This window comes from Gallinula chloropus (assembly GCF_964237585.1).
Source record: "Gallinula chloropus genome assembly, chromosome: 4".
Taxonomy (NCBI): Eukaryota; Metazoa; Chordata; class Aves; order Gruiformes; family Rallidae; genus Gallinula; species Gallinula chloropus.
The window spans coordinates 78,359,514-78,379,236 of record NC_140088.1 but is presented as its reverse complement, the minus strand read 5'-3'; the positions used below and the strand labels follow the sequence as shown (position 1 = coordinate 78,379,236).

The 19,723-nt window shown below is 41.8% G+C and overlaps 2 protein-coding genes across 2 annotated transcripts; one reads left to right on the top strand and one right to left on the bottom strand.

The window, feature by feature from the left end:
* The first annotated feature begins 2,681 nt into the window (after positions 1–2,681).
* FGA (fibrinogen alpha chain) lies at positions 2,682–9,645 on the top strand. Its single transcript, XM_084264063.1, has 6 exons — positions 2,682–2,795; positions 4,632–4,760; positions 5,829–6,012; positions 6,271–6,416; positions 7,321–8,401; positions 8,783–9,645. Exons 1-6 carry the CDS (start codon positions 2,745–2,747, stop codon positions 9,490–9,492), a joined length of 2,301 nt encoding a protein of 766 aa, XP_084120189.1. The 5' UTR covers positions 2,682–2,744; the 3' UTR covers positions 9,493–9,645.
* Positions 9,646–11,792: 2,147 nt separating this feature from the next.
* On the bottom strand, positions 11,793–19,393 carry FGB (fibrinogen beta chain; the record flags this gene model as incomplete). The annotated part of the gene is made up of 8 exons (XM_084263311.1): positions 11,793–12,395; positions 13,308–13,593; positions 13,761–13,883; positions 14,276–14,389; positions 15,325–15,552; positions 16,131–16,314; positions 17,512–17,715; positions 19,241–19,393. 8 exons carry the CDS (start codon positions 19,391–19,393, stop codon positions 12,167–12,169), a joined length of 1,521 nt encoding a protein of 506 aa, XP_084119437.1. The 3' UTR covers positions 11,793–12,166.
* Between the last annotated feature and the right edge of the window lie 330 nt (positions 19,394–19,723).

The following is a 19,723-nucleotide window of genomic DNA, read 5'->3' as shown; positions in this document are numbered from 1 at the left end:
GGTTATAATGCACATAATGAGTAAGGCCGGGAGTAGCACAGTTGCTTCTTACTTAGAGCTGATGCCCTGCAGAATGAGGAGTTATTCCTGCCCTCATCTCCCAGTTCCCATGGGACCAGAGGCAAGGCACTGAGCCATCTCAGTGCTGGCTGTTGGATGTTCCCCTGAGCCCTGGTGCTGGCAGAGCTACAACTGCTATCAGTGGGATCTACCCATACAGCATGTTCTAAAGACTCAGACTATCAAAATGGATCCCAAAAATTAATAACTACTTTTTGACTTAAGCTTCTCACCTGACTTTGGCTGCTGTGAAAAAGGGAAAGTCATGCCAAGGGAATGAATGTTTGTAAAGCACTGGGGTAGCAAAGTGATGTGCATCATAGGAAAATCCTTGAAGCTTTGAACAGTCTGTGCATCACCAATTGCTGTGCATCACCATACAATGAAAAGGATGTACAGCTCTGGGCAGCTGCTTGCCTGCAGAGCACCACCTATGTTCAATGTCAGGTGGAAGGGGTTCACTGGATGAAACATCACACGTGTTCACGTGTGTACACAAGTGTACACATGAAGACAGAACATGAGTTGTGCCTACAGTTTTTGTCTTCCTGAGCATGGAGGTCCTAAGGTTGTGATCGTTGAGCAGAGTTTGTATTTAGGCTAAATTAGAGCTTGTTGGTTTGAGTGGGAGACTCTCCATGGACCCCAGTATATTTTGGATGAAGTCCTTTTACTCTGTTCCATAAAATGATTAATCCTAATCCTTCAATGCTTCCTTTCATTGTGGTCTTTCCCTCCTTTAAGAATTTTCTTGTCCTCCAAGGTTTTATTAATTATTTCACATAACTGCTGCCAGAGTGAACAAAACTGTGTAGCACCTGGAGTAGGGAAGCATCACTGATCTTGCCCCTCCTAATGTTAGCAGATGAGCATTTTGGGGTGTAAGTATATTAAATATCTGCTTTGAGTTCACGAGCTCTCTTACAGGAATTTATGAACCAAGCAACACAGCCATGGCTGGCTGATGTTCAATGTGAGCAAAGATAGTACGTGGTGTGTTTGTACATTCATTACTGAAGTTAGTTGGTCTGCCTTGTTACTGAAATCATACAAGGTTTGTTGCATCATAGTATTACTGGCACTGCATAAGATTCAGCAGAAGACTTTACAAAGCATGTTGCAAGGAAATGAAAGAAACAAAACATCTTGTTTCAGAATGTGCAGAGATAAGATTAAACCTTAATATAATAGAAAACTTTTGTCATGCAAAACCAGATCCTGGTGGTGTATGTGTTAATCAATGTAGCACCATCTTACTGAACACTTCTGCTACCCAAGGATACAACTTGCTATTAGTAATATCAATATAAGTTCATTTTGGTTTAAGAGGGTTTTCCTAGGTAAGAGAAGCATGAAATGCAAGGCCAGAAATGGATGGAAACAAATGGTCTAGTACAAATGCAGTGAACTTTTACGTGGAGAGGGTTCCAGGCTCCTGAAGGCAGAAAATGAGGAAAAGCAGAGGAAAGGAGGCTAAGACCAAACCCGACAGAGTGCTGGAAGGGATCCAAAGCCAAAATCAACTACTTTGTATTAAATATGTTGTAAAATGCCATATTCAAGCTGAAATTTGTCTCTCCAAAGCAGGGTATGATAAGATATTGCAACCTGTAGGTGATGGAGAGTTTTGTAAATGCCAAGTGATTTTAAAAAAACCTAGAGGTGTTTTTGATCTTTCAACTGATAAGGCTCACATTTGCTCAAGCAAGGGTTTGCTTGCTCATTTCTGCTCACTGTGGTGCAGATTTTGACATGGGCAACATCTCTCAAGTGTCTGACAGCCCAGTGCAACACTCTCCAGAGTTACAACAGTAAGGAACATTATCATGCCACACACAAGCTGTACCCATTATACAAGCACTTAAGGAGACATGACTCTTTAGGAAGATTTATTTATGCTCAACATCTGTCCTGGGACATTTTCAAGTGCTACTTTACTAAGCTTTCCATAAAATATGTGTTCATTTCAAACAAATCCTATTTGATAAAAAAATTATAATATACCATTTGTGTAAGAGACAGCATAGTGTTAACACATGTGAATTATACAAACACCAGTAAGGCCCAGCTGTAACAACTGATGTAAACTGGGCTCTGCACTCCTCAGGAATTAATTTCAGTTAAGGACCATATGGTCACAGATAGACTGTAGGACCATATGGTCACAGATAGACTGTATCAACTCTTCTCAGGCTAGCAGTTGTTCTGGAGAGGTCAGTGGATTTCCCAACAGTGGAACACGGTCACACAAGAAGGACAAACCAATGATTCCCTTTCCCAAAACATCAACTCTTTGAGTATGCTACCTAAATACTCATCACACACAGTATGTGTCTTCCAGCAGGTCAGCATTACTGGATCCTGCTAAGTCCTGCATGCATTTTAGGTGAACATCTAGTTACGAGAAACTAAGCTTTAGGCAGGTTTTTTTTTTCCTGGAATATATGGTGTTGCCTGCATGTTGGTGTTGTCCAAACTTATCTGGAGCAAATAACATGCTCAACTTGTGCAAGAGGCATTAGGTAATCACCCAACGGGGAGGAGACCGTTTGGCATGTTTTGTCTCCAAACAGAAGGGAACATAATGATTAATCACAGCTTCTCATTAAGGCTTAAATTGCACCAACAGAAGACCAGTGAAGAGCATCCTTTCCATCAGAGTTCTGCCCACTCTTCTCCTGAAGATGACATCAATGAGGATCCTCTGTGCATTGCTGTGCCTCAACTTAGCCTGGGTATGCTTACTAGATTCTGTTCATATCTTTCTGCTTGGAAGAGTGGGATTTTATTTAATGCTCACTTGTTAGATACATTTTGGCTGTCACCTCGCTTATAAAATTCATTGCACACACATATGCACAAGCTTACTGTAACTACATCACTGCTGGACTTTCATCAGTAGTTCTTGAATATCCAGCTCTCTAGTTTTGCTTAATTCAATTCCACTGAACCTGTTTGGCTTCAGGAGCAGCAAAGCAGATATATTATAAGTTCATTGGCGAGGCTGTAAGCCTTAAACCTAACTGATTGGATACTAGAGACTCCAGGCAGTCAGGAATTTTCATGTTAACTAGGGTTAATTCTATCTCCTTTGGATGGTACTTCAGCAGGATTTTCCACCTACAAATGACACACAATGCCTTTGTTATGAAGTGCACATTAAAACCCAGTGGTTCCTGTGGCAGCAATATCAGGTTAAACTGGAGGGAAGAATCAATTTTTAGATAAGGAAAGTGATAGGCTTGATTTTCAGTTACGCTAATATAACCTGGCTGTCTTCTCATTTAGGTCTCAGCCCGTGATCTTATGTTAGATCTTTATGTTTCTCTTTGTGATTGTTTTTTTAATAATACGGATGTTTTAACAAATGACAGAAACTATAGGGAGCAGATGTGACAAAGCAGAAGCACTCCTGTTGGAGCTGTCAATGCTGGAAGGGCACAGACCAAATAAAAGTAATATTTAATCTGTTACTTTTAGGAGGTCCTTGGATTAGATTCTCAGGATGAATCAAACCAGTGTCAATCTGTTGATTTTAATAATGACATTCCAGTTCCCCAGGCCTGAGGTTCTGGCACCGGAGGCTAGAATTAGGAAAACTTTCTCTGCCTCAGAATTAATCATTAGTCATAATAACAATTAATCATTAATCTTTTTAAGAATTAATTATGCTGCTTGAAAAGAACTTAAGGTGTGCAGAGGAACCCAGTCAGACCTAATTACATCTCAAGCCCTAAGACAGGGATTTCTTTTATGAAAAAGGATTATTTTCCAGTCCTTCACTGAGCAATAACACAATAAGAATCCTTACAGTGTTTTGGCTTCAAATTAGGTTGTGTATATGCACTTTTGCTTCTCAGGTTTGAAGAAAATCTCTGTATATTTGTCTCCATCTTTTCCATAGGCAGAGTGGAACCCATCCATCACTGACACTGTTACTTTTATTACGATGTTATTAGCTTTCTTGCTCTTTATGCCAAGCAAGACAGTGCTACAAGCTTACAGTTTGCAACTGTGGTTAAAATGAGAAACGCTAAAGGCAAACTCTATTCTATGTAAGATAGGTAATGAGCAGCATTAGCTATAACACTATGTCTTTAAGCCGGTTTTGTGTAGACTGAAGGTGGTAGGGTGAAAATGGAAATTTAAGCACATTGAAGCAAATGGAAATAGAACATAGTATTTTTTAAGTCTTTGCTTCACTTTAAGCAGTTTTGATCTAATTCCAAGTTAATTTTACCTTTACACACAGAACACAAGATTTCTGTGGCATAATATTAGCATGATGTAACCTGAACATCACTAGCTCATCACAGCAGCATTAACTTTAAGAGATGAAAAAACTTTATTTCGACAAAACAAGCAAATTCATATTTTACAAGAAATATCAGGATTAAATCCTTGCACTTCTTGGTGTGGTGCTTTCCAGATGTCTGTAATCACCACACGCCAGCTATGCCTCGGGTGTTTGAGTAAGTCTGCATCATGTTTCTCTGCTCTTGGCAGCTGTTTAGTTAATCTTGGTTTTGCTTTTCCCCTTCCCCCTCCCCCCAACCCCCCACTCCTGGCAGGCACAACATGGAGAGAGTACCTTTGAAAAGGAGGGTGCAGGAGTGCGTGGTCCCCGGATTGTGGAGCACATGTCCCAGTCCAGCTGCCAGTATGAGAAGAACTGGCCCATCTGTGCGGACGATGACTGGGTGAGCAATGGGCTTTGGGGGCAGAAGCAATACCGGTCAGTAGGACACTCACGGACCTCACCTGTATGGCTGCTGTGAGTGCCATGCAGCCAGCAGCACGTGGATGGGCTCTAGGTCTGAGGGAGGGCATGTGATGCTTCACATTAGGGCAGCCTGGAGAGATCAACTGCAGGAAAGACAGATAGAAAGAAAGGAAAAAAAAAAAAGGAGAAAGAGGGAGAAGTTTACAAGGGTGCAAAATCAGAAGAGAAAGTAATCCTGGAAAAGCAAGGTGAAACAAATGAAGGCTGCAAAAAAGTAAGGATTTATTTTCAGCTTGTTGACATTGCCATGTTTGGAGATGGTAAGAGAAAGGCTCCAAAAAGACAGATGTTTGAAAAAGAAAAGAAATAGCTAGAAATAACAGACTTCACTACTTATGTTTTAGGAAGTCAGATGACAAAATAATAAAACATAATGATTGACTCGATGGCTTTGTGTATAAACTGCTAATTTGTCCCTCTCTTGCTTCTTGCATCTCACCCCATCTCTATGCTTATTGATTTGATGAAATTTTGGCAGAGAGGTTTATTCTGTAAGAACATGAAGCTTTTCTGAGGGAATTTTGGCTTAAGTAAGTTGACCTCTAACATCCTTGCTCAAACTGGACAGCAGACTTGTCTTTACAGCAGCCCTTTGGGAAATACATATATGTATATATACATTTGTATGTCTTACATGAGCCCCAAGGAACAGAGGAGGGAGAAAATTAAGGTTTTACTTGTTCCTCACCTGTCCCTTACGACAGATTTCTGAAGATGCACTTCACTGACTCCATCACAGCAGTGCCGGAGGCATACGAGGGAAAGGACCAGCTCCCAGGTGGCTTGAGCTATGTCACACCAGTCCTTGGCAGGGTCATTGGATGAACAGGACACCTGAAGACAACTTGCAGAATCTTGACCTTTTTTTTTTCCCTATCATGTTTTCAGTGTTGACCAGAAGTCTGCAGACATAGTGTTCAAAAAAAAAAAAAAAAGGTTTACTTGTGAAGATTTTAACAGAGTTACTTCCCTCTTTCAATTTTAGGGTACAAAATGTCCATCAGGCTGCAGAATGCAAGGACTGATTGATGAAACGGACCAGGATTATAGTCACAGAATAGACAAAATTAAGAGGCTGCTAGCAGAAAATCAAAACAACTTTAAAAAATCCAGTCAGATAGTTGTGGACACCGTAAATCTACAAAAACCAAACCTGGACAAGGCTCAGCGTAAGTATATTGCACCCAGTTTTATTAACCATTGGTGAATTTATAGGGAAAATATATGCTATGCTGGACTCTATTATGAAGAGACGGCCTAAACATAGTAATTCTGCCAACTAGTAACACCTAATGTAATTTTTACCTGCTCAGTACTATGACAAATATGTTCTTTGGTACATGTTTTAATCCTGTATTTGAAAATACACTGCCCTTTTAGGACAGAAAGCCACATGTGCATAGCTGACAGATGCATTTCTGTTTCAGAGACTGATGAGACCTACGGCCAAGTGTCAGGAGAACTCAGGCGGAGAATTGTGACGTTAAAACAGAGAGTTGTCACTCAAGTAAACAGAATTAAAGCTCTGCAGAGCAGCATCCAAGAACAGGTGTTGGAGATGAAGCGCTTGGAGGTAGGCAGCTATGTAACTTCCATTCTTTCCAGAGCTTACCTACACAGAAAGAGGGTCTGTCCATTCTCCTGTACATGGTGAGCAGTGCTCCCACTGGAAGGAAACACGATGCAACTCTCAACCCATTCTGATCCCCAAATGAGTTGCTTTCTGTGCAGCTTGAATTTCTTTTGCTGCTGTGTGGGAAGCAGTGTGAGCTCAGGAGGAATCCTAGACTCCAGGTCCCACCTGCTGCTTCCTGCTCTCAGGTGGGCAGGAAGGATGTTATCTCTGCTGATAACTGGTTCTGTATGAGGTGTTTCTCCTCCTGTAAGGAGTGTCTGAGCATCTAGGATGAGGGAAGTATCCCCAGTGCTGCTGCCCATAGCCAGTGCTGGTGTTAGAGCCTATTGGTGCAGCCAGTTCTTCTGATGGTAATGCAAGAAAAGTCCTGGCACAAACAGTGATTTTGCTCAAAACCCTGTTTTGATCCCTGGATCAGAGATCTGACTTTGGGAAAGCAGTGGTATCCCCAGGATGACAAGGCTCTCAGCCGGGCCACGACAGGCTCTGGGACAAGTCCAGTGTCTTCCCCTCTCTGTCCCAGTGCCCAGGGAGTGTGCCCGGCTCTGCAGCACTCCTTCCAAACCCAGGAAGATGTCCCTGAGAATAAAAGGAGCAAAGATTTGGAGTGTGCTACCTTGTACTTCTCCATGGAGCTCATGGGCACTGTGCTATTGCATGTGTTGGATTTACAGTGGAAGTAAACCTAGGGGTGATTTCAAAACTAAGCTTTAGAAAAGCTCAGCTGTAGGCAGGAGGTACCACAGTAGCTTCCACCCTTCCCCAGTCCAGTTAAAGGATACACTTGCTTGAGAAAGTCAGGAATGTTTCCTGAACATGTTATTTCTCTCTGTTTATTTAGGTGGATATTGATATTAAGATACGAGCTTGCAAAGGAACCTGTGCTCGAGGGTTTGATTACCAGGTGGACAAAGAAGGCTATGAAAACATCCAGAAGCAGCTTACCCAAGCTAGCTCCATCAACTTGCACCCAGAGCTTCAAACAACCACCTTGAGCACGCTGAAAATAAGGCCACTTAAGGACTCCAGTGTTCCTGACCATTTTAAGCATAAGCCTCTGCCAGAAATGCATGCTCTGGACATAATTAATAACATCAGGCAGATGCAAGTGGTATTAGAAAAAGCAGAAACAGACACAACCCCCTCCCGAGGCGACAGCTTGTATCACATGGCAGAATCAAGGGGGGATGGACCTTCCCACAGCGGCAAAATCTTTCCTCCTACTCATGTCAGAGAAACCTTTAATCTTGGAGACAAAACCTCCTCCACTGTTCGTAGATGCACCAAAACTACCACCAAAAAAATTGTCTCTGGCCCTGATGGCCCTAGAGAAGAAGTGGTTGAAAAAACAGTTTCTTCTGATGGCTCAGACTGCTCCTATTTACAAGGAGCAGGACATAGTGGAGGGGAAGGAAGCGTGTACCATGTTGGTGGGACAGGTGAATTGCACAAGCTAGAGAGGGTATTTCCTGAGCTAGAGTCATTTTTTAGCCCTGACTCTCCATCCACTGCTAACAGACACTTTGGTGGATCTAGCAGCATTTCATCTAGCAGTCACTTTAGTGGCACAGGCAGTGGCCACTTAGGTACTGCATCATCCAGTCATACAGGGACTTATGGGGGGAAAGGCAAATCTACAGACTTAGGAGAGGAGGAAGAAGATGACTTTAGAGGCCTTCACCTTTCACCATCTGGATTCCCATCTGGCAGTGCAAGTCACTCCAAGACTGTAGTGACCAGCTCCTCTTCTAGTTTCAACAAGGGAGGCTCCACTTTCGAAACCAAATCACTAAAGACCCGTGAAATAACTGAGCAGCTAGGTGGGTTGCAGCATGATCAGAGTGCAGAGGATGCCCCAGACTTTCAGGCACGCAGCTTCAGATCGTCAAGAAAGATGGAAAGGACAGCCAACTCTGGGAAAGGTACACGGGTATCACGGAAGTAGTTATTGAGGTAGTGGAGCCAAACTCCATCCATACCCAAACTGACACATTGATTTTAGATACCGCAGTACAACAGTGTGATGATTAAAATGCAAGCACTGTGTCTGTTTGTTGCCACCTCGGAAACAAAAAGGAAAATATTTCATTAATACTCGGGTATTACATAGAAAAGTCACAATTTAAGAAATATGTAAAGTTTTGTTTTCTGAATTCTTTTTAATGTTGCCTCTGACTATACCTAGTGTAGTCCAAGACATATTTAACAATTTTCCTCAGAGATATTGGTACTTGGATTCCCCTGAACCTTTTATGAAATTTTGCTGATAACTCCTGTCAAACCAGATCAACTTTTTTTTTTAGACTGTGATGATATCCGCCAGAAACACACTTTTGGTGCCAAAAGTGGCATTTTCAAAATCAAGCCAGCGGGATCCCATAAGGTTTTGTCAGTTTATTGCGACCAAGAGACCACTTTGGGAGGATGGCTATTGATCCAACAGAGAATGGATGGATCAGTGAATTTTAACCGGACCTGGCAAGACTACAAGAGAGGTTTCGGCAGCGTGGATGGCAGAGGGAGAGGAGAGTTCTGGCTGGGCAATGAAAACATACACTTGCTGACTCAGAATGACACTCTCCTTCGGGTAGAGTTAGAGGACTGGGATGGAAACGCTGTGTACGCAGAGTACATCATACAGGTAGGGTCTGAAGCAGAAGGGTATGCCCTTGCCGTGTCCTCCTACGAGGGGACAGCCGGGGACGCGCTGATCGCTGGCTGGCTGGAGGAGGGCACCGAATTCACGTCCCATGCCCAGATGCGGTTCAGCACCTTTGACCAGGACCAGGACCGCTGGGAGGAGAGCTGTGCAGAGATGTACGGGGGTGGCTGGTGGTACAACAGCTGCCAGGCGGCCAACCTCAATGGCATTTACTATCTGGGGGGCCATTACGACCCCAGGTACAACATCCCTTATGAGATTGAAAACGGCGTGGTCTGGCTGCCGTTCAGAGACTCTGACTATTCCCTCAAAACTGTTAGAATGAAAATCAGGCCCATAGAAACCCTGTAGAAAGACAGGCTTTTAATATGTATGTTATGACTACAAGTTGAAAAGACTTTTTTTTATACATGTGTTAATGGAGTACCTTTACCCTGTGAGTTTGAAAGGCAACTGGACACATCCGTGGCTTAAAAAATAAAAACTGATTAATTAGCAACAAAAGAGTTCTTTCATCTTATTTATAACTGACAAACCTGCTATATATATTTTATATATATTTATGTATATAAAGCATCTATCACCATATTGATAAATGTTCTTTGGAACCACTCTGATGGCAGAGGTAAGAACAGGAGTCAGCCTGTCAGTACCTCAGCACTGCTGCTTCCAACTGATTTAAAACAAAAGAAAACAAAACAAACAAACAAACAAAAAAGCCCATTAAAGGAAATACTGATTTTAAACCTCTTTTTATATAAATTTTGTCTAGACATGTCTGTCTTGGGCAGCTCACCCCCTGACTGGAGATAAAAATATTTATAATTTGAATTATTTATTTGTTTTGAGAGTGCTAAAGAAGTAAAAGAATGTAGAAGTATGTGCACTACTAACTCCTGCCTCCAGCAACATGAACCATGAAAGTCTGACCAAGTTTGACAGTCACACCTCTAGGCCACCTCTTCTCATTTCCATTTCGAGGGGAGCACAAGAGCGGCGAGAGTCAGTTCTCAGGCAGAGCTGTGGGTGGTTTGGGTTCTCATTTTTGCCACACACCTAACGTAGAGTACACTTTCATAAATGACAAAATCATTTTAGGACTGACTTTTAAGGAGCTCCTAAGCTTTGAATTTCCAAATATGGAGGCAGACCACCTGTCCCAGTGATGAATTCTAGGTAGTTTGCCATGCGCACTGTAACTTTAAAAGGAGACAATTCATGACAACTCATCAAAACACAACTCCCAAAACAGACTATTATTTTCTAGTGACCACTGGAAGGTTATGACTCTAACCCACACAAGCACAACGAAGAGCATCCGATTGACTATAGTATACATTTCCCTGTTTTAGGATGTTTCTCTGCATGTGTCAAGCCAGGGTCTTCTACAGATAAAGGGTTCAATACAGCAACTTGCTGACAGCCTCTGATAAGGTTTTTGTAGCAAAAAGCTGGCTGCATGGAAAAACAGTTGTATTTGTTACACAGTTACGCAAGAACATGCTGTATGTACCTTTGCCCTTGATGGCATAAAATTCCACAAGCATTTACTCTGTTTAATATTTCTATACTTCTGTTGAGAAGCAAGCAGGAGCAAACGGCCTTGTCTCCAGCCTCAGTGGCCGGCATGTTTCACACCATTTAAGAATATAACCAAATGCTGGCAAAGCAGCTCACTTTCAGCCTTTTCTCAGTGCTTCTCAAACACAGTCACTGTCACAGATTTTTGAAGAGTTTGCTGAAGAGCAAAGACATCTTTGCAGGCACGTGCAGAGAATTGTCTGTGCTGTCAGAAAGGGCGCTTCTGCTTTACATCTTGTGCAGCGGCCTGGATGGAAGCCTGCTTGTGGGGATGCTGGACATTTACCCTCGTGTAGTGAGGTGCTGCCATGATGTCTCCTTCTCACCCTCCTGGGCTCTCATCAAGATGAGAGGTTTCAGATGGGAATCCATTTACTCCTAGTGATCTGGATCCCCTCTGTTGTGGAGGAAGACAGTCCCCTCTGAGTTATTAAGAGGTGGAGTATGTGGGCGAGGTCACAGGAAAGGGTGTATTTTATCCAGCACACAGGATTTGAACTGACTGGTGGCCGACGCTTTTGTTAGGTACTATCTCACACAAAGGCAAGGACTTTTCTGCTCCTCACTCCAACCAAGCACTGAGTAGGCTGGGGGTGCAGAAGGAGTTGGGAGGGGCCACAGCTGGGACAGCTGACCCCAACTGACCAAAGGGGTATTGCGTACCATATATATGATGTCATGCTTGGCATATAAAACTGGGGGAAGAAGAAGGAAGGGAGGGGGAGGAACATTCAGAGCGCTGACATTTGTCTTCCCAAGTAACTGTCACGTTGGATGCCTGGCTTTCCTGGGGATGGCTGAACTTCTGCTGTCCCATGGGAAGTGGGGAATGAATTCCTTCTCTTGCTCTGCTTGTATGTGCAGCCTTTACTTTACCCATTTAACTGTCTTTATCTCAACCCATGCGTTTTCTCACTTTCACCCTTCCAATTCTCTCCCCAATCCCACCAGGGGGAAGTGACCAAACAGCTGTGTGGTACTTAGTTGCTGGTTATGACACCTTATTTGGTGGAATGTGTTAGCTTTTCCCTGCATAATGTATAAATACTTAAAAATCATGTGAAGAAAACTTTTGTTTTAAGGCTTTATTTAATTTTTAGAAACATTTTAAAATAATTCTCTTCCTCTTCAAATGGGATATAGAAGTCCTTTGTAAAAGAGTAAACCAAGTTGGGTTTGGGTTTTTTTCCATCAGCATTATTGTATAGAAGTTACTTCTGTCTCATGAACAAATGAAAAATGGAACCAAATACACTTGTGAGTTATTCTCATCAGTCAGACATTGATTCACAGTTGACACAGCTTTTCCCTTCAGGTCACAATATGCTTGTACATACATAGTGATTTCTTATATATAAAGACAAGCCTGAGCACCATGCCTAAAAAGATAACCATGTACAAATATTAAAAGAAAAACCCCTGATTCTGTACATTTTGATAATGGTTATTGTGGAAAGTATGGCCTGATTTTCATGCTCATCTTCTTCATTGAATACCATGACCCCTTCCAGTTCATCCATACAATACCATCATCTGTACCATGTTTTGCCATATCCCAGCTGTAGGTCCCTCCCCAGTAGTATCTGCCATTGGGGTTGGATGAGTGGCAACGGTTGTACCACCATCCACCACCATCTTCTTTGGAGCACTGTTTTCTTGGATCAGTAGTTAACCTAATGAGGCAAAAGATAATGTTAAGAGTGAGAGATGAAGTGTAAGCAAACAGATCAACAGACTACACACACCTGCCCCTGTACTGGAATTTTCAAACAATAATAAACATTGAAAATCCTCTCTGAACTTCCCGTAGCAGAGTGACCATCATGAATGTAGTCACTACACAGTTTGTTTGGAATGTGAAGCAGCTAAGAAAAATAAGGAAAATTTTAGCTGCACCTCTCTAGGAATGTCGATTTACTGATTGATAACTTCAATTACTTGCAGTTCATAATGGTAATTGCAATATCAATGGAATATAAACCAATGAGAACTGTACATCTTCCCCAATCTAAACAATTCCTTTATTCAGAAATATGTAATCGGGTACTAAGATGGAGACATAGCACATAGTTTAGAGATATGATGCCAAATTAAGTACTTTACCATTGAGCTCCTGTCTTCTGAGTAGGCAGAACTTTATTTTTGAGTAGGACATGCTATTCGTCTCTTGCCCCAGGCACCCTATTATGTATTACAGGAACGAGTACCAATATTCCTACTTAATCAAGACAATGGTCTTCAGCACTGCCATCAGTCCCTGACAGTGAATACCATCAGAGACTATCAGTCTCTGCTGTCATCCAGATCTGCCAATTTATCTATGGTAACATTATTCACAAAAGCAATAAAATTTGGTGTTCTTGCTTCTTAATTGGCTGTGGAGCAGCACTAACCTAATGTACTGTTTTACCTGCCCTTGGCTGGATCAGAGGAACTGCATGGATATTTGGCTGGTATCTTGCAGGGATAAAACGTATTTTAAGATACTACAAAAATGCCTTGAAAACTAACAGCAAACTATAGAAATAGCCTATATTCAGCTCTATTTTAAGCAAAATTTTTGAAAGTCTAATGCAAGTACGTACCATCCATCATTGTCTCTGTCATAAGTACTGAAGTACATGCCGTTGTGAATGGTCATTGTTCTGTTTTCACCATGCAACTGTGAAGCTCCTTCCATCAGCGCGTTGCCTGCATTGCCATGATAGTTACTGACAGAAAGCTGATACTTGTTTCCTTCATTCTGTATGGTGAAACCTCCATAACGAGCTGATACTTTATCGCCATTCCAGTCCTCCATTTCAATTAAAACTTCAGTGGGTCCTATTTTGGTAAGCTGGCTGATCTTATCATTTCCAAGCCAATATTCACCTAAGAAGGCACAAACGAGAGCTCTGTGAAATAGACTTCACAATATACTTGCTGGCAACTTTATGATTTGCCTATAGTGGATTAGTTAATTCCATAAAATTAAAGAGCTTAAAGAAATCTGAGAAGACAGTTTCAGTAAGAAGAATTTTTCATGCTCGATGTTTTACCTGGTGTATCACAGTAGTTCTTCCCTCCGCTCTTGGCGACATTTCCAAATCCCTTTTTATATTGATCCCATACTCTTCCAAAATTCACGCTGCCATCCTGCCGGTTCTGAATCAAAGTCCAGCCTGCAGGAGTGAGAGTATTTACATTAAATTACCAGTGAGAAAGGAGCATGAAATGTTAATATACAGCCCTTCTACCTTAATCTGAAGGTTAGCGGAGCATATGGCTTCCTTGCAGTAGGTCTGAGTTTTCACTGCTTACAAGGTCAGCCTTGCCATTTTTACTCATGCTGCAGTAGCACTTTGCATCATGAGGAACGGTGGAAAAAGCAGAACTTGAGAAACTGCTTTGGTCTTTTGTCCGATGCACAGTCAGCAAGACTTTTCCAAATGAGTCAATCAGACTTCACTCTCAAGTAATTAGTAAAGTTATAACTTTGTATGAAATTCAAATGACAACATTTTTAGCACCCCCGTTAATTAATACCTCAATGAAACAGTTATTTCACACTAACCTCCTTTTTCTGTTTCCATGTCGCAGTATACTCTGTACGGTCTGCCGAAAGGTTCTGGCTGGATGAGGTACATTTCCGATACCTCACCTCCCTTTCTGATAATATCCTCACATTCTGCAAGAATAAACCAGAGTCTGTTACTGGCAGAACTCTGACCTTCTTCAGCAATCTTCTTACCTTTCAATTTGCTTGATTATTCTAATTCTACTTGCATTTTGATTTCTATGCTACATGATCTGAATGAAACAGGGAAGAAAGAATAGTGGAATTGTTCTACTTTTCCAAATAGGAATTTCTGAAACCTCAACCCAAGTGATAGAAAAGTATATAGTTTTCAATGATTTTTTCAATTAGACCAGCTTGTGAAAGGAAAACCTGTCTTGATTGAAAAAAAAACCAAGGGTACAGCTATGATAGTTGCAAACGTATCACCTCCATCTTAATCTTACAAAGACCCCGAAGCACACATTTCTTTAAAATGTTACTGGCCGTTAATGAAGACAGACATTGGGTAAGATGATCTTTGGTCTAACCAGTACAGACATCCGTAAAAGATTTTTTACATTTAGGATCACCTTCCATCTGTCCTGCTAGCCCAATGAATGGCACAGTGATATAAAGGGGAGAAGGGATGTCACAGAATCACAGAATCACAGAATTGTAGGGGTTGGAAGGGACCAACCCCCCTGCCAAAGCAGCTCCCTAGCTCATATCACTCAGATAGGTGTCCAGACGGGTCTTGAATATCTCCAGAGACGGAGACTCCACCACCTCCCTGGGCAGCCTATTCCAGGGCTCTGTCACCCTCACTGTGTAAAAGTTCTTCCGCATGTTGGCGCGGAACTTCCTGTGCTCCAACTTGCAGCCATTGCCCCTTGTCCTGTCTCCACAGACCACTGAAAAGGGGCTGGCTAATTCCCCCTGCATTCCATGCTTAAGATACTTCTAGACATTCATTAGATCCCCCCTTAGTCTTCTCAAGACTGAACAGCCCCAGCTTATTCAGCCTCTCCTCATAGGGGAGATGCTCGTTATAGTTAAAGCAGTACCTTTGCCTGAAACCACTGGAATGTTACAGGAAACAACACAGGGGGATCGGCAGTAGTCTGCCTGGGTTGCAATGGCATTTTCCAGTTTTTGTATCTTTTTGTGTAAAGAATCCACAACGGCACGGAGGACCCTCAGGCTAGATGGGATGTTATTGTCCAGATTATCCTTTATATAATCATATTGCAATTCCACTTCTGTGTTGAACTGAGAAAATATATCATCATTGTCTAGAAAAGCAAAGAGATGAAAAGCAGGTTAGTTTTCAATATGTTTCCCAGTCATGAAATAATGAAGAGCAATCCATGAGCACAATTTGAGAGGACACTTCTTCCCTTAGCAGGGAGAAAGGATAAGCATTTTTTTTCTTACTTTTCCACACTGTGCAAAAAATATGCAGATTCTCAGGGAAGTGATACAAGTGTACTGTTATTTCTTGGGTAGCTAATACATTTATCAATGGTACTATATTCTGCCAAAGAACTAGAATTAGCTTCCTTCCAGGGAGCCGTGGTCCCAAGCCAGGATCTGGACATATAGGGATTGGATGGACACGGGAAAGCAGGCAAGGAAGAGAACATTTGACCCTTAAGTTTAGGGGGCTTGTATGCATCTTGCCTCAGTATAAGATGAGATCCTTTCCTTTGCCTCTCTCAAAGGATTTTTTTTAAGACTTAATAGGACCTACTTTGCTAGATATTCCACTGTATTTTGAAATTTTTTTCAGAAGTCCCATACACATGTAACAGTAGCAATGCTAATAGAACTGCAATACCATTTACACTAGTAAGTCATAGAAATAGCATACCTTTTCTTTGTTTTTGTGTCTTTACCAATTTATCATCTAGAACAGTCACATATTCATAGAAAGTTGTAGAGGTTTCAGACAGTCTGTTCACTTTGTCCTTCAGGTCACGAACAACCGGTTTCACATTTTTTTCCTGTTTTATCAGTGTACTCTGCAGCTCACATCCAGTTGGACACAGCACTCCCTAAAAGAAATTAAAAGGGCTGTGAATAAAAGTCAGGATAAAAAATTTCTAACCCCATCAGTGAATGATCATACCTTTGGATGCACTGAATAGATAGTAATGTGAGACCAGATAGTTAAGCATCTAGACAAGGACTCTTTAAGACATTCAACTTCTACAAAGAGGCTGCAGTCTGATAGTCAGAAAGAAGCCTTGAGCCCCCCAGGAGGACTCTTCTGTTGACAGTTTTGGGAAGAGCCTTCTCTCTCTTCACACTTTTTTGGTCCACTATCTGCTTTTCACTTTTCTGCACTGTTAAATGTTCATTTACAAGGTTAAAGCCCGTCAGGAACTACCCACTGCCCACACATGCTTCTATCCCTTCCCTCTTTCACTAGCATCAGAGAATCAACCATGTTCACTACACCTCATTATATCTATGTCTCATGAAATGACCATCCAATTCATCTCTAGAAGCTGAGCACAATTGCTTCTGCAACAAGCACTGCACTGTCAAGGACAGCAGTGTTTTACAGGGGTAGGAGACTGTGAAGTCCTGCAAGAACCAAAATCTCCAGGCAGCAGCAGGACTCTCCCCCTGACCATTAAGCTTTAATAGCCTTTGTTTGTTGAAAACCTCCACACTCGTATTTGCTCTCAGGCACTAAGATGCCCCTCAGCTTGCATTTTCTGGCAGAGAGCACAGCAGAGACAGCGTGCTAGAACACTGCAAGGCAGCAAGGAGTGTGCTAGATCTCAGCATGCTTGCATCCTCCTCTGTAAGAGCTGGGGCAGTGACAGAGGGCAGACTATAATTATGGTTTGAAACAAATTTTAAGACAGACAAGGGAGGTTTTTTGGGTTTGGGTTTTTTTTGATCCCTTGGGTTCCTTGTAATTATGTGAAATCCAAGACAGAGCTCCTGTGGAGGTTTTTTTTCTGTCCATCTTAATAGTTTCATGGAAAGTGCAGGCTATTCCTTCTTTCATTTACAGTTCAAATCTCATCTCCCCATCCCCGCTGTAGGCTGACTGTGACTAAACCCACAGGCTCAGAGGCATCACTCTTCTGAATGCAGTGCTGCCCGACTCAAACCAAAAGATGCAAAGTCGGGCAGCTTTGAAAGAACGAAGAAATTTGGTGAAGAAAACTCCATGCTGGGCACAGTAGGAGAAAAGGACAGTCTGTTACCAGCTACATCAACAGGCAGACACCTACCAGCTCGTCTAGAGCATGTTTGCAGCCACCAGCGTCAGGGTAGACGACACGTTCTTTCTTGTCACTCGGCTTCCCCCGCTTTGGGGGCCGGGGCTGGTACCCGGTTCCGCTGATGGGAGGTGCCACTGGTCGGACAGTGGGGGTTGCTTCCCGCCTTTTGTCCAGGGGTCGGTGGCCTCGAATCCCAGGCTGAGGGCTGTCATCCTGCAAAGCCAGAGGGAGAGGAAGCTCTCTGAACCTGGGATTGCTACTGTAAAATGCCTTGCACAGGGTGGGGGCAAGTATTTTAAGTAGCAAGGAAACCCATGGACTGCAATGAAAAAAGCAATAACGGAACAACTGTACTGGCGTTACGTAAAAGTCACTTGTAAGACTGGTCACACTCCCTGCACCGAGACACCAGGCAACCTAAAAAAGCCTTCAAACTAAAAAAGCTGCAGAGTTCAGAGTCACTGTGCACCATGAAAAACAGTAGTAGGATTTTTTTTTTTAAAGTACTTAGGCTAAGGGCTAAGAAGAATATTCATTACCGTGTTATCAGAGCCTCAGTTTTTCATTGGATTGCAGGAAAATTTGTAAGGTCTCAGAAAATCAGGCCACAGTCAAATACATTAAGAGGTCTGAGGACACAAGCCAGCAAGCAACTGATGGAATTAGGAAAACTGTTCAATAACAACTCTCGGTAGATTTTGAGAGCTCCCTCTGATGTGTACATTCCCCACCACTCCCAAATAAAAGTCTAAGAAAGAAAAGAAAGTCTAAGAAAGAAAGAGAAAGTCTAAGAGGCTGGACAAGAAAAACTGGCTTGTTCCTAAGTAGCTGTTGAAACTAAACCATTTGAACTAATTGTTATTTGAAAAACTGGATCAAAATCTTCGACCATCTCCAATCCCGCTCAGACTTAGCTACGAACAACAAACGTTTATAAGGATTTAGGATCAGAGACTGCAGGTAGTTTCAAAATTAGCCAGCCTACAAATCACAAAATTGCTGAAAATGATGTAGCATAGTAGTCTTATCAGTAAATGTACAGACATAAACACTTAGATTGTATAACAGAAAAAAAAAAATCATTTCTGATCACCCTGACCTATTTCATTCTTGCAGGGATTTTCAAAATGTTTAAAAAATGTACCAAGATTCTAAACTGCATTTCCCATTAAAATATTTTACTTAAAATTAAATATAGGTTAAATTGTTAGTTTAGATTGATCCTCGTTGTTTGCCTTTTTGTTTAACAATCATTACCTCTCCATTTCAAATGTAAAGCTATATGGTCTGGCAATTATTCTTTTTTTCAGTATCAACGGAATCCATAGAGAAGTTTTTACTGTCTTTGAGATGGGACATGATTAATTACATATTTCCACTTTTGTGCATCTAAATAATTAATTGCCTTCAACATCATAAATTAACATTGCTAAATTAATATCCTTAAACATATTCAGCTGAATAACTAATCTTACCTCTATTCATTCCCTACAGAGGAAGAAAACAAAGAAAGAAAATGTATCCAAAACTAGAAAATAACTGTTACACAATTACATACACAGGAAGAAATAATACAAAGATAATTCCTTTGAACACTTCAGTGGAAAAAGAATATGCACCGGATGATTTTTCCCCACAACTTCTACCTTAGCTAACTCACATAAACTGAGTAATTCATGCATGCAATTAGATACAATTAATAATTTTTTCTATTATAAGTTATGATCAGTATTACAACCTCGTCATCATAGTCAGTAGCGGCCTGGGATTTAACAGAAGAAACACAGAGCAGAAACAGCAGGAGTAGCTTCATGGTGCTGGCTGGCTTGAGCAGCTCAGTGACCTTCTCCCACCAGCAGCTCTGACAGGGAGAGATCCTCTCTCTTCCCATATATATTAGACAGAGACACTCATCTCCCAGCTTGACGGTGATAGGAGCGACCCTTCTGAGCAATCACTGCATCTCTGTTAATATTCAACCTTTCCCTCCACTGCATGCCTCGATACATTTGTTGAGCAATTTCTCTGGACAACTCTTATCTACATGTCCCTGAGGCCTCTGTTCATGCTGGCATCAAATAGATGTTCAAATCCTTAGAAGTACCTCCTGCCCAGATTACACAAGGTTACCATTTTCTCAAAAATCACAAGTGTTTTAAAACAGCTGAAACATGAACCTCCGACGAAAAGAAACATCGTCAGATGTTTTGTTCTATTTTGT

Excerpts from the sequence above, each read along its gene's own strand:
- FGA (XM_084264063.1), top strand. The coding sequence starts at position 2,745 with ATGACATCAATGAGGATCCTCTGTGCATTGCTGTGCCTCAACTTAGCC. Across the intron at positions 2,796-4,631 it reads TGTGCCTCAACTTAGCCTGG|GCACAACATGGAGAGAGTAC; the intron begins GTATGCTTACTA and ends CACTCCTGGCAG. Across the intron at positions 8,402-8,782 it reads GACAGCCAACTCTGGGAAAG|ACTGTGATGATATCCGCCAG; the intron begins GTACACGGGTAT and ends TTTTTTTTTTAG.